The 12,790-nt window shown below is 46.6% G+C and overlaps 2 protein-coding genes across 2 annotated transcripts in view; one reads left to right on the top strand and one right to left on the bottom strand.

Annotated features, from left to right (window-relative positions):
- Window positions 1-5,325, top strand: part of LOC135806653 (mucin-2-like) — a 20,566-nt gene extending 15,241 nt beyond the window's left edge. The window contains exons 12-15 of the mRNA XM_065320881.1: window positions 615-684; window positions 1,177-1,308; window positions 2,209-2,500; window positions 4,581-5,325. Of these exons, the coding sequence (XP_065176953.1) occupies window positions 615-684; window positions 1,177-1,308; window positions 2,209-2,500; window positions 4,581-4,633 (547 nt within the window). The 3' untranslated portion in view covers window positions 4,634-5,325. The remainder of the gene's footprint in view (window positions 1-614; window positions 685-1,176; window positions 1,309-2,208; window positions 2,501-4,580) is intronic.
- LOC135806655 (uncharacterized) lies at window positions 5,174-12,790 on the bottom strand. The gene is made up of 6 exons (XM_065320883.1): window positions 12,250-12,790; window positions 10,119-10,235; window positions 9,137-9,171; window positions 8,421-8,489; window positions 6,458-6,571; window positions 5,174-5,448 (listed from the first exon to the last, which is right to left on the bottom strand). Exons 1-6 carry the CDS (start codon window positions 12,545-12,547, stop codon window positions 5,398-5,400), a joined length of 684 nt encoding a protein of 227 aa, XP_065176955.1. The 5' UTR covers window positions 12,548-12,790; the 3' UTR covers window positions 5,174-5,397.

The following is a 12,790-nucleotide window of genomic DNA, read 5'->3' as shown; positions in this document are numbered from 1 at the left end:
TGCACATTCGAATGAGCACGCACCTTGGCTAACTTGCTGACATATGTACATGCACAGGTACGCTGATTCCAGACTCTGAACTTATATTCTGATCAATACAATCGTGTACTCACTGGTTTGAGGGAAAGACGCAAACGGGAAAAGTCTGAAGAAAAAATTGACTGTCACCGGCACCAGGACTCGAACCCGGGACCTTGGCTTGAGGCCAGTGATGCTCTAACCACTGAGCTAAGCAGTCAATGCTGCTGCATGTACAATTGTGCTAGGATGTCCTGAATTACAGCTGTAGGCAGGAAACTCTGATGAAGACATTGGCAGTCCCTGTCACCAGTCCAGAGTTAGCAACGTTGGGCACCAGGCATTCTGCATGTAAGGTTACTCCCTGATCTGACCAGGTTTTAGCTGTAGACTCCAGCACAGGGCACATGTCGGCTGCCTCAGCCCTGCTGGCTGAACTGTGTTAGTGAGGTGGTTACTTTGAGTAGCCTCTTGCTATCCTTCATGGGCTTCATGTTTACACTAAAATACCGGTATACGTGTGTGTGTGTGTGTGTGTGTGTGTGTGTGTGTGTGTGTGTGTGCATGTGTGTGTGTGTGTGTGTGTGTGTGTCTAGGTTTTTGAAAGGACTCTGTGACAAAAGTGCTGAGGAGTGCCTGCTCTCTCACACTCTCTCAAAGAATAAGGTCAGTACAGCACACACGCACACACTGAAGTACCAATGCTATGCCAATGCTATACCAATGCTATGCCAATGCTATGCCAGTAGAATGTGTACAGAGCAACGCCAACACAGAGACCTCTGGTCGGTCGAGTTGCTATCGACACATCGTCCCTACATCCCCCGTTTGTCTTGTTTTCTGTTGTCAACTTGTCATCCAATGTTTCCCAGTAGGGATGTGTTCATAGTAGAAAGAGAAAGACTAAAAAAAGAGAGCAGATCTGCCATTACTGCCATTACTACAGGGCCGGTAGTTGCCCTTAGCAGTTTCCATGGTCACCACTAGTGTGAGTGGGCACAGCAGCACAGGAACAAGACTACAGTGTATGTACACACCAGGGAGGATTTGATAGTATTTTAATGGGCCATGAAGCTTCATCCACTCTACCTTAGACGTTGTTGTTGTTGTTGTTGCTGTTGTTGTTGTCGTTGTCGTGATTGTTGTGTGTTTCTCTAGGTACCAGTATGTAACTTCTTCCTTCAAGGTAGCTGCCCGAAGGATAACTGTCGCTACGCTCACGTCAATGTGAGCAAAGATGCATCGCCATGCAAGGATTTCTTGGATGGTAACTGTCCCCTGGGAGAGAAGGTATACTAGCCATGCTGCAACCAATGTGAATACATGTCTAACTACAGTTGACTCCTGGTAACGAACACCGTTGTGCAGGAGTTCTTTATAGCCGAAGTTCGTTATAACACTTAACAGAACTGCACTCACACACTCACACACTCACGCACTCACACAGTACAAGTAACATGTCATGACTGGCACGTGGCCCATGGCTGTTTGAGTGCACTGAACTACTTGGTTTACATGTGGCCCATGGCTGTATGAGTGCACTTGGTTTACATACGGCCCTACAAGATTATGATTAATAGTAATAACAAGAGTACATACACCCCCCAGAGTGTGCAACGCCTGATCCAGCTCTGCACAGGGTCTTGGTCAAGCGTAATCGGATCTTCTGATGTCATGCGTACACTCCACACCAGCGCAAGGCCGGTCTCGAGGCAGGGCACCGTTGTTTTTTTATCCTAGAGTACCCGCGACTCCCCGGGTTCCCCTCAGATGTGTACGGTATTATGACGCACAGGCCCGATTACGCTCGACAAAGACCCTATGCAGAGATGGATCCGGTGTTGCACACTCTGGGGGTTATGTACTCTTCGTAATAAACGAAAACTGTTCGCTACAAAGGGTCAATTTTGGTATGGGTTCAAACAGGGACATCGGCAATATTTCGCTATAACGTTGATTATCACGAAATTCACTATATGCAAGTTCGTTATTAGTGGAGTCGCCTGTATGAACCAGTAAAATCACACATTGATAATGGTGTGAGTTATCTGTCATGATTGTAATTCGTTGTCCAACGTGTTCTCATTCACGTGGTAGTCGGTTTATAGTTATTGTAGGGCGTTTGGCAGTGTCGCGCTCAGTCTTGTATTTTGTTATTGTGGCGACTTCTTTTCTCTTCTCTCCTTGCAGTGCGCCAAGAAACATGTTGAAGTATGCATGAGTTCTCTCACAGGAAAGGTATGCAGAGAAGGCAGTTCTTGCCGCTTCTACCATCTGCCTGGTACGAAAAGCGCTGCAACATCAGCCACGTCAAGCCGTCACCGCTTATCATCAAGTGGTGTTGAGGAACCGGTTGCTTTTCGCAAGGAGCGCCTTCGGAAAGCTTTTGCAGCAGCCAAGTCTCACCCTACTATTCTCATTGAGAATAATGATGGTGATGATGATAATGATGGTGATGGAGGCAACGAACGAACTGACACAAGTAAGTTTGCAAGTACCGTAAATAACCGCCAGAGTGCCCCACCATCTTGCCCTTTTGTGGTCGTATTGTGGAGGTGGCCTCCTGTCTGTAGGTCATACGACACAAACCTTGTACACGTATTGCGCGTTGTGCAGTCAATCCGTGCCTTCGAGCGGACACGACCTCCACACAAACCCCGCTAAGTGTGACCTTAGTACACTTAGGCTCCCACCGTACAAACTTCGTTGCACTCTGCCATACGATTTTCCTTTCCCTGGCTGTACAATCAAGGTGGGGCACTCTGGCTGTACAATCAAGGTGGGGCACTCTGTCTGTACAATCAAGGTGGGGCACTCTGGCTGTACAATCAAGGTGGGGCACTCTGGCTGTACAATCAAGGTGGGGCACTCTGGCTGTACAATCAAGGTGGGGCACTCTGGCTGTACAATCAAGGTGGGGCACTCTGGCTGTACAATCAAGGTGGGGCACTCTGGCTGTACAATCAAGGTGAGGCACTCTGGCTGTACAATCAAGGTGGGGCACTCTGGCTGTACAATCAAGGTGGGGCACTCTGGCTGTACAATCAAGGTGGGGCACTCTGGCTGTACAATCAAGGTGGGGCACTCTGGCTGTACAATCAAGGTGGGGCACTCTGGCTGTACAATCAAGGTGAGGCACTCTGGCTGTACAATCAAGGTGGGGCACTCTGGCTGTACAATCAAGGTGGGGCACTCTGGCTGTACAATCAAGGTGGGGCACTCTGGCTGTACAATCAAGGTGAGGCACTCTGGCTGTACAATCAAGGTGGGGCACTCTGGCTGTACAATCAAGGTGGGGCACTCTGGCTGTACAATCAAGGTGAGGCACTCTGGCTGTACAATCAAGGTGGGGCACTCTGGCTGTACAATCAAGGTGAGGCACTCTGGCTGTACAATCAAGGTGGGGCACTCTGGCTGTACAATCAAGGTGGGGCACTCTGGCTGTACAATCAAGGTGGGGCACTCTGGCTGTACAATCAAGGTGAGGCACTCTGGCTGTACAATCAAGGTGGGGCACTCTGGCTGCACAATCAAGGTGGGGCACTCTGGCTGTACAATCAAGGTGAGGCACTCTGGCTGTACAATCAAGGTGGGGCACTCTGGCTGTACAATCAAGGTGGGGCACTCTGGCTGTACAATCAAGGTGGGGCACTCTGGCGGTACTTTACAGTAAAGAGAACCATGAGAAGCCAGTGATATGGTAGTTAACGGGGAAGTACTTCGAAGTACTTGTATACCCTAAAATCAAGTTTTCACCAGTTGTAGTCTTCCGAGTGCTGAGTCGAATGGTCTTGGTTCGAGGAAACTGAGACGCTCCCCTCCTCCTTTATTCCCAATCGAACTCGCCACTGCCACCGAAATTGGGTGATTGCGCCCTAGTAATGCGATTTGTATGTAAAATGTCACTAAAAGCGCCATTTCGTTCTTATAAAAGCATGGATGACCGTGAATGGCCCATATGTTGTAGTCTTTTGGATGCTAAGTCGACTGGCTTTGGACCGAAAAGGCTGCGATGCAGCGTTCGGCCCTTATTCCTAATCGAACACAGTTGAGTAACCGGTCATTTGACTGGCTTTGGTCCGAAAAGGCTGCGATGCAGCGTTCGGCCCTTATTCCTAATCGAACACAGTTGAGTAACCGGTCATTTGCTCGTGCGTACACCAGTCGCCTGGTCACCGTGCATGCAGGCTACAACTTTCACACCAAGGTTCAACTCAAAGGTTCAACTCGAGTGACAGGAACGTGCCCAAACAGGCTGTAAGTTGTAACCTGCGGGCACGGTGACCAGGTGACTGGTGTACACATGAGCACGTGACCGCTCTGGCGGTACTTTACGGTAGTACTATGCTGTGCGTGGGTGTATTAATGTCACTGTATTTATTCTACTTCACCGAAATGTACAGGCATTTATGCTTTCTGGGTGTGCTTGCATCATCACACAGTTTGCTCCCATATTTTGTACCCTCGGGTGGATTCAAAGATCGAAAAATGGGAACCGGTGTTATCGTGTTCCGTTTGTGCCGCTGCTGCTGCTGTGTGTGTGTGTGGTGTGTGTTTTGCAGATTATGTTCTTCCTCGCTCACCACTCAAGTTCAAACCATCGTTTTTGTCCTAGATAGCTAGATGACGACGGCATCACATCATTATCCAAGCGTCCAGAATCTGATAACGTTATTTTCATATCTAGTCACGTGGTGTACTCTTGCAGTTTACCCAAATTATCAATTTCGTGTAGAGCTGGTTCTCTTCCACAGCTTGATTGATAAGTTTTGTGTAGTTGCTGTAAATTCAAGCACATTGTTTAGACCACTATGTCATTGACGGACATTTTGTGTTCACTTCCAACTACACCTAGGTTTTTAAATGAAATTTTAAAAATATTTGTAAAAACAATGCCTGCAAGATGACACTCCAGTACTGGCCAGGCCTGCGCTCATTCTGACAACGACCGCAAATGACATCCTAGTCCACACACCCACACATACCTCTTTTCAAGTCTTTTGTCGTTGAGTTGAATTCATTTTTTTACTGTCTAGAAGATAGGTGTCTCTGGAACTCCAGACCCATCACCACATATAAGGTTACTATTATAGGACCTATAATTAATCCAGTGCTGTCTTTTGGATCCACAATCAACTGTGCAAGGTAGTACAAGTACTTTCAAGTCACTGTGATTCCATAGAATACAAGAAGTTTTATTGTCAGAACAACCATTATGTTGAGCAACGTATTTTTGTCATGAAATTTGGTTTCAGGTTTAGTTTTTTTTATCATCTAATACTGATTGATCTAGTCTTGTTCACGAGAGACACTGTGAAAACCGGCAAGGGAGGTGGAGAGGGTCTATCATTCAAAAGAAGCGAGCATGCACAATCAATGTCAGACGGTTGCGTTCAAGAACTGGAGAAGCTTGCCACGTGTCTCATCGCGCTGCAAAGGAGCAAAGAAAAAGAAAAACACGAGACAGTATTAGCCGAGACCAAAAAATAGAGATTCCCGGGCCCTCCTGGACGAAAATCAGGTTTTTTTGTTTGTTCTTTTGAACAGTTCATATACCGTATTTCCCCGATTGTAAGTCGCACCTTTTTACACTAAACATCAGGGGCAAAGAATGGGGTGCGACTTACAATCGAGTGTGACTTCTTACTTATGTGAATGCATTGAGACGATTTGGCTCGGACGTGAGAATGGGCTGCGACTTATAATCAAGTGCGACTTATAATCGGGGAAATACGGTAGTACAGTACTGATGGCGCGAGTACGAGTAGTGTGCGAGACTGTCACACAAACCGGGCCTATACCACTCCCTGATGTACGCCTCAATCAGCCTCAGGGCTGTTGTTGGCTGAAATACAAAAAAAAAAGTGTATCCGTTGTCTGTAAAAAAACAATAAAATTAACAGGAAATACTGTAAAAAAAAGTTCAGCATGCCGCATGCCATGCATATGTACATAGGAAAAAAATAAAAAAAAACAAAAAGTTTACACTTCGCCCGCCCGCACCAATTTCACATGGGTCCTGCCCGGGAGTCTCGATTTTATTCTGGTCTCGCCTAAGTAAAAATGTGTGATCAAGTCATAAGAGTGTGCACCACGTGACTTTCCTCTTGGGTAGCATGGCGGACAGTGAGAACTCCCCATGCAGACAGCACATCATGCAGTACATGGCGGACAGTGAGAACTCCCCATGCAGACAGCACATCATGCAGTACATGGCGGACAGTGAGAACTCCCCATGCAGACAGCACATCATGCAGTACATGGCGGACAGTGAGAACTCCCCATGCAGACAGCACATCATGCAGTACATGGCGGACAGTGAGAACTCCCCATGCAGACAGCACATCATGCAGTACAAGCCTGTCTCATCTACTGAAGTAGTTTAAAAAACCATAGATACAGTCTCAGCACCACCAGCACAACATATACACACTCTGACCTGTTTATCCTCATCGGTCTTGTGGACCTTCATCTTAATCTTCTTGCCGGATAACACACTACGCTTCTCATCCTTGTGTTTCTTCTTCTTTTTCTTCTTCCTGTCGTTCATGAACTGCACAAGCACACATGCACGTGTGAAATTCATCACGGATTAGAAAAGAAAAAAGTGAGATACAGTATAAAGTTGCCACATTAAAGAACACCCAGCCCAAAATAATTCAAAGTACTAAGAACGCCACAGCCTATTTTTTTTAATGAATATCGGTGTTGGTTTTCTTGTAGCTTTTGCGATACATAGGTACCTAAGAAGTCACGAAGGGGACATCACTGAGATGGCGGAGAAAAGCATGGAGGAACAACTTCAGAATGAGCCAGATCACGTTCTGATTCATAGTACATCGCTATGGCCATCTCATTCAATGCCAGGCTACTTGCCTGCGACACTGCGACGGACGATCTCTGGGTCAAAGAGAATGGTAGTTGCTTCCCTATACATGGACATGTACGACCCCTTTCGGGGAGAAACTTTTTCAAGAAATAACTTTAACTTAGCTGCATAGTTCCACATGGGGCCATCTGGCCATCTGCAATTGGTGTAAGTGTAGATGAAACTGTTGCTGCACTGTATCAGTGTATGCTGCACTGTATGCTCCACTGTTGCTGCACTGTATCAGTGTATGCTCCACTGTATGCTGCACTGTATGCTGCACTGTTGCTGCACTGTATCAGTGTATGCTCCACTGTATGCTCCACTGTATCAGTGTATGCTCCACTCGCAAGGGACGTCATTAGTTTTCCGGCCAGACGAGAGTTGCACAAGATGATGCGGAAATAGAACAGTTGAGTTGCAGTGGTCTAGCTCAATGTGCTGCTGTTGGCACTGTAGACGGGACACTCTTGCGAACAGTCAAACCGGACCAGTTTGGTGACGTATACTGGTGTTATAAGGGGTATCCTGTTCTGATGGCGCCACTGGCATGCGTTGATAGCGACGGGTTATTCACATTCGTCGACATTGGCTTGCCTGGAAGATTCGGTAATGCAGCAGCATACAACAATTCTCAGCTCAAGTTCCACATTGACCATGGCAAGATGGCTCAATGCAGCATCGTGGCAATGGTTAGGCCCTGCCTAGCTGGTCATAGTGTGTTCGGCTTGTCCCCAACGATGATGAAGATCTACCCAGACGACGGCAATCTTCCTCGTGTTCGACGGCGTGGAGGCAACACCAAGAAGCATCGTTTGGCCTTTCAAGAAATCACTTCGCCGACACTCCATTCGTTAAATCTGTCTCAGTATTGCAGTGTCATTTAGAGTTGTTCACTACGCATACCAATATTGAATACTAAATTCATAATAATTATGATTTGCTGTATAGACTACAGTGATTGTCAACACAACCTAATTTGCTTTGAACGCAAGCTCAACACTTCACACTGATGGTGCGCCGCCAAGGGAGTCAGTGTGAAGGTTGCCAGCGCTGTAGATCTAGAGTGCACATGCGCACTATTGTACTGACTGTCTGCACTGCACCTGCACGTGATGTGCCACTGCACTCAAAATGATTGTACTCAGCATCTCAATTCAAAACCTTGATGGTGCGTTGTGTCAAGTTGTGCGAAATTCTAGGACGCAGTAATCGATATCATAATCGATAATCGAATCGATACAAGGGTAGGTTAACCGATAGTTGAAAAGTGTAATCGTTTCACCGTTTCACCCCTACTTCACACATGTATCATGTTTGAGAGACTGTTTAGCCTGTCAACTTGTCCATGCACTGCGAGTAGTTTTCTTTATTGAAATGTACACCCATGTACATACACACACACACACACACACACACACACACACACACACACACACACACACACACACACACACACACAGGCGCGCACGGACACATGTACACACATACACACACGCAGACAGACACATATCAATGAACATGACAGACGTACACTAGACAGACGAAGAGGACCATCGTCATCTTTAGATTTGCCTTTCTTTTTCTTCTTTTTCTTGTCTTTCTGAAAACCACACAGACACAGAAACAGACAGACACATATATAATGTGTATGCATTGTACACGCACGTACGTACACAGCCGCACGCACCTACACACGCACCTACACACACACACACACACACACACACACACACACACACACACACACACACACACACCATGTACCATGTATACGCCCGTCGCAAGAGAAGCACGCAAATCTGCAAATGCACTGGATGTGCACCCACAGATTTTCTCTTATAGCAACGATAGCGAACAAGATCTGAAGGAGACAGATCAAGACTTCACACACACACACACACACACACACACACACACACACACACACACACATCACACACACACGCACATACATCCCCCCCCCCCCACACACACACCACACACACAGGCACAAACAACCACACCTACCAGACAAAGCAACTACTGGAACAAGCAAGCATTTACAATATCATGTGAACACCACAATACTGGAATACTGGTCCGAGCATATCAAACAGTCCACGCATTCAGCAGTGAAAGAAACGATTTCATGTGCAGCAACACCGGAACACCAGATCATATCAATAAGGAATCTACCCTGTCTGGCAAGCAATTCTGATCCAGTGCAAGCGATAGGCAGCGAGCCATGGCACAGCAACAACAACTAACCTTGGACTTGTGCTTCTTTCGCTTGTCCTCTTCCTCTGAAGTAGCACAATAAGAAAAGGGAAAGGATTCCATGATCAGAGAAAGCAAAATACATGTACGTGCACATGTACCAGCATGACTGTACTGCAGTACCAATGTCAAAAGAGGAAATACCGGTAAATGGCCTGTATGTGCTACTTGCCATATCCTGATGGAGTCAGTTACCGTATTTTCCCGAATAAAAGTCGACCTTTTGTGCGCCAGAAATTTCGCCAAAAGCTGGGGGTCGACTTACAAACGGAACTCGACTTACATACGGGAATCTGGCACAACAAATGAAGTGACTGGAGTGTCCGTACAAAAATGCACTGCCGTACGAACCATTAACTTAACATTGAATGAACATTGGATGGCACCGGTTATGTTCAGATTTTGTCTTACTGGCATGATATGATCTCTCCTCGCAGAGAATTCATCATTTTGTATGTGTGGGTGTCATGGAGCTATAAAACTTTTTTTCATGAAATTGACTCCTGGATTTGGGGTGGTCGACTTATATTCAAAGTCGACTTATATTCGGGAAAATACGGTACTAGTACAGTATGTGATAGTGTAGGATGGAGCCTGTAACGTAGGTAGAAACCCCGAATGTCAGTATCAACGAGGGAACTCTACCACACTACCACGCACCTCCACACATAAAGGACAGATTCTTGGATCAATTTCTTATTGCCATGTGCAGGTCCCATACACTTGCAAGATTCACAGGTTGTGACATAGCCACAACTCTACCCATACGTACCGGTAAGCGAATTACAATAGCAACAACTAACCCCATGAGTGCCCAATAGTTGTTTGTGAAACCATGAAACTCTGAGTTACAACAAACAAGCCTTTCGTTTCCTTTGTGTACAGCTATGGTGTATAGCTATTAAGTAGTGCGTGTAGTGCGTGGTTCTGGCCATCACCGGCACTGAGTACTGTGGCAGGTTGAACAACTAACCAGATGAAGATGATGATGACTGGCTGCTTGATTCTTCACTCGAGTAATCAGAAGATGATGGTGAGTCTTCAGACGAGGATCGATACCTTGCAGAACGTGAACTACTCGCCGCCCCACCTACATATGAGTAAACAAGCAAGAACGGGGGTACCAGCGTAGACAGCGAGTACAGACAGTACACGCCAGACACCGCCACACCTCACACTGGTATACACACATACCATAATTATACACACATACCACACACACGCATACCATATACCACACACACACACATACCATATACCACACACACACACATACCATATACCACACACACACACATACCATATACACACACACATGTACACACATACGTACACACACACACACGTGCACACACATGCACACACACACACGCACGCACGCACACACACACACACACACACACACACACACACGCACACGCACACACACACACACACATGTACAAATACAATCACAAATCAGCAATCAAAAAAGCGGCCATAGTACTGTACACACACTGCTGCTTAGCACAAGTGCATGTATTGTTATACAAAATGTCATGCACTTGTAGCTAGTACATGGCCACAATCCTGTTCTACTGGTGAGTATGTATCTCTGCATATAATTATGTCTGTCTGTCTGTCTGTGTGTGTGTGTGTGCGGGGGGGGGCATTAGACAAAGCACCATTGTTTATAGGAGTACTGTTGGCCCTGCATGTCACACAGAGTACAGCCATGCACCTAGTGTGATATATCTAACAGCCATGCACCTAGTGTGATATATCTAACAGCCATGCACCTAGTGTGATATATCTAATGGGTAAACAAGTAAAACATGCCAGGGTTCATGTGGCGAGGTACATGTGTGTGTGTGTATGTGTGCTTGTGTGTACATGCAGGAGGTGGTTTCACTCTCGTGGTGGCTTGCGTGTACATCATTGTTTGCCCCTGAAACCATCGGAAGCGTCCGCGCCGGCATCACCTATTCCGCTCAACGTCCCAGCTTCTCTCTTGTGTGTGACATGCAATCGGCAATTCAAGTCAGTGCCTGGTTTCAGATGTCACAAGTGCGACCGGGGCCATCGAGCAACCAAGTCTGATAGAGCGTCGTATGGTGTTCGCTGTTCTCGCTGCAACCGTCAGTTCCGTCGACAGAGTGACCTGAGTCGTCATCTCCGTTTCTGCTCCTGACAATGACTCTGGCTCCTTTCGGAGTGGTGTGGCCCTTGTGGCAACCAAGCTACAGTAGTAGTAGTGCTTGTGTGTGTGTGTGTGTGTGTGTGTGTATGTATGTATGCACGTGTGTGTGTGTGTATGTGTATGTGTGTGTACCGTAAAGTCTTGTATAAAAGCCGCGGCTTCTATGACTTTCTTGGTGAAATTTTGCAGGCTTCTATACAAGACAGGTATTTCTATTAGGGGTGAAACGGTTCCATGTTTTTCATGTTCGGGTATCCTAACGCCAGCATAGTTTTTCACGGTTCGGGTATCGGTTCCATGTACTCTTTTCTCCAGACCGACAAAATGCGTTCGTGACAATAATTTTTTTGAAAACATGTTTACGAACAAGAACGAGGCATCGAAGAGTCCATGTGCGAAGAAGATAATGACCCTTTGGTCCTTGGAAGAGCGGTGATCGTAAGGTAAAATATTGAGTAGACTTGACGTATACATGCATTTGTAAGAGAACGAGATTTTTCGAGTTTCGGTTCGCAATTTGACGGAACGGGTACCCGATTCTTTTCAGCTGGCGGTTCCAAAACCGGTTCCTTACCCGAACCGTTTCACCCCTAATTTCTATGTATGTCAACACTAAAACCTGGCTTATGTGTGATTTGATGGGCCCAAAAATGCGGCTTCTATTCAAGTGCGGCTTTTATACATGACTTTACGGTATGTGTGTGTGGGTGTCTTTGTGCGTGTGTTTGTGTGTGTGTGTATTTGTGTCAAAAGTGACAATACCCTTGCACGTACAAAGCAAATAGGACATGTGTGCACACACACACACACACATACGCGCACGTACACACCCACACAGGCGCGTACGCACACACACACAGACACACACACACACACACACACACAGACACACAAGCACGCGCATGCACACACAGATAATTCTCACCGTGTGATTTGCCGTAACTAGCACTTCTTTGGCCAGGACTAGGTGATCTGCGGGATCTGTCTGATCTATGTCTATCCGCTGATCTAGAAGGACTGGATCGATGTCGCCTGAAAGGGCTTCTACTGTCACGCTCATTACTTCTGCTTCTACTGCGGTACCTTCTGCGACGCGGACTGCGGCTCCGACTCCGGCTTCTACTGTCACGATATCTACGCTTTCTATCCCTGTCGTCTCTTGATCCATCCCTGTCTCGACGACCGTAGTCCCTTTCCCGATGCGGACTGCGGCTACGGTCCATTTTTCGCTTGCAATCAGAAATCGAGGATTTTCAATTCATAACTAGCACCACGTCCAAGACTACTGCAGTACTGGCAGTGTGGAAGGCAGATCCGTGCCAGAACCGCTATTAGTATTACTGCGATCATGCGATGAATGAATTTTAAAGATCTTCCACGATACGAATTGCTTTGACTTCGTTTCTCTCTCTCTCTTTCTCTGCCTTTGTTGTGCAAACCAGAAATCAAAATGTGGCAAAACAGAA

This window comes from Sycon ciliatum, chromosome 1, assembly GCF_964019385.1.
Source record: "Sycon ciliatum chromosome 1, ocSycCili1.1, whole genome shotgun sequence".
In the NCBI taxonomy this organism is placed as follows: Eukaryota; Metazoa; Porifera; class Calcarea; order Leucosolenida; family Sycettidae; genus Sycon; species Sycon ciliatum.
Note: the sequence above shows the minus strand (reverse complement) of the source record. Positions and strands in the feature narration are given on the sequence as shown.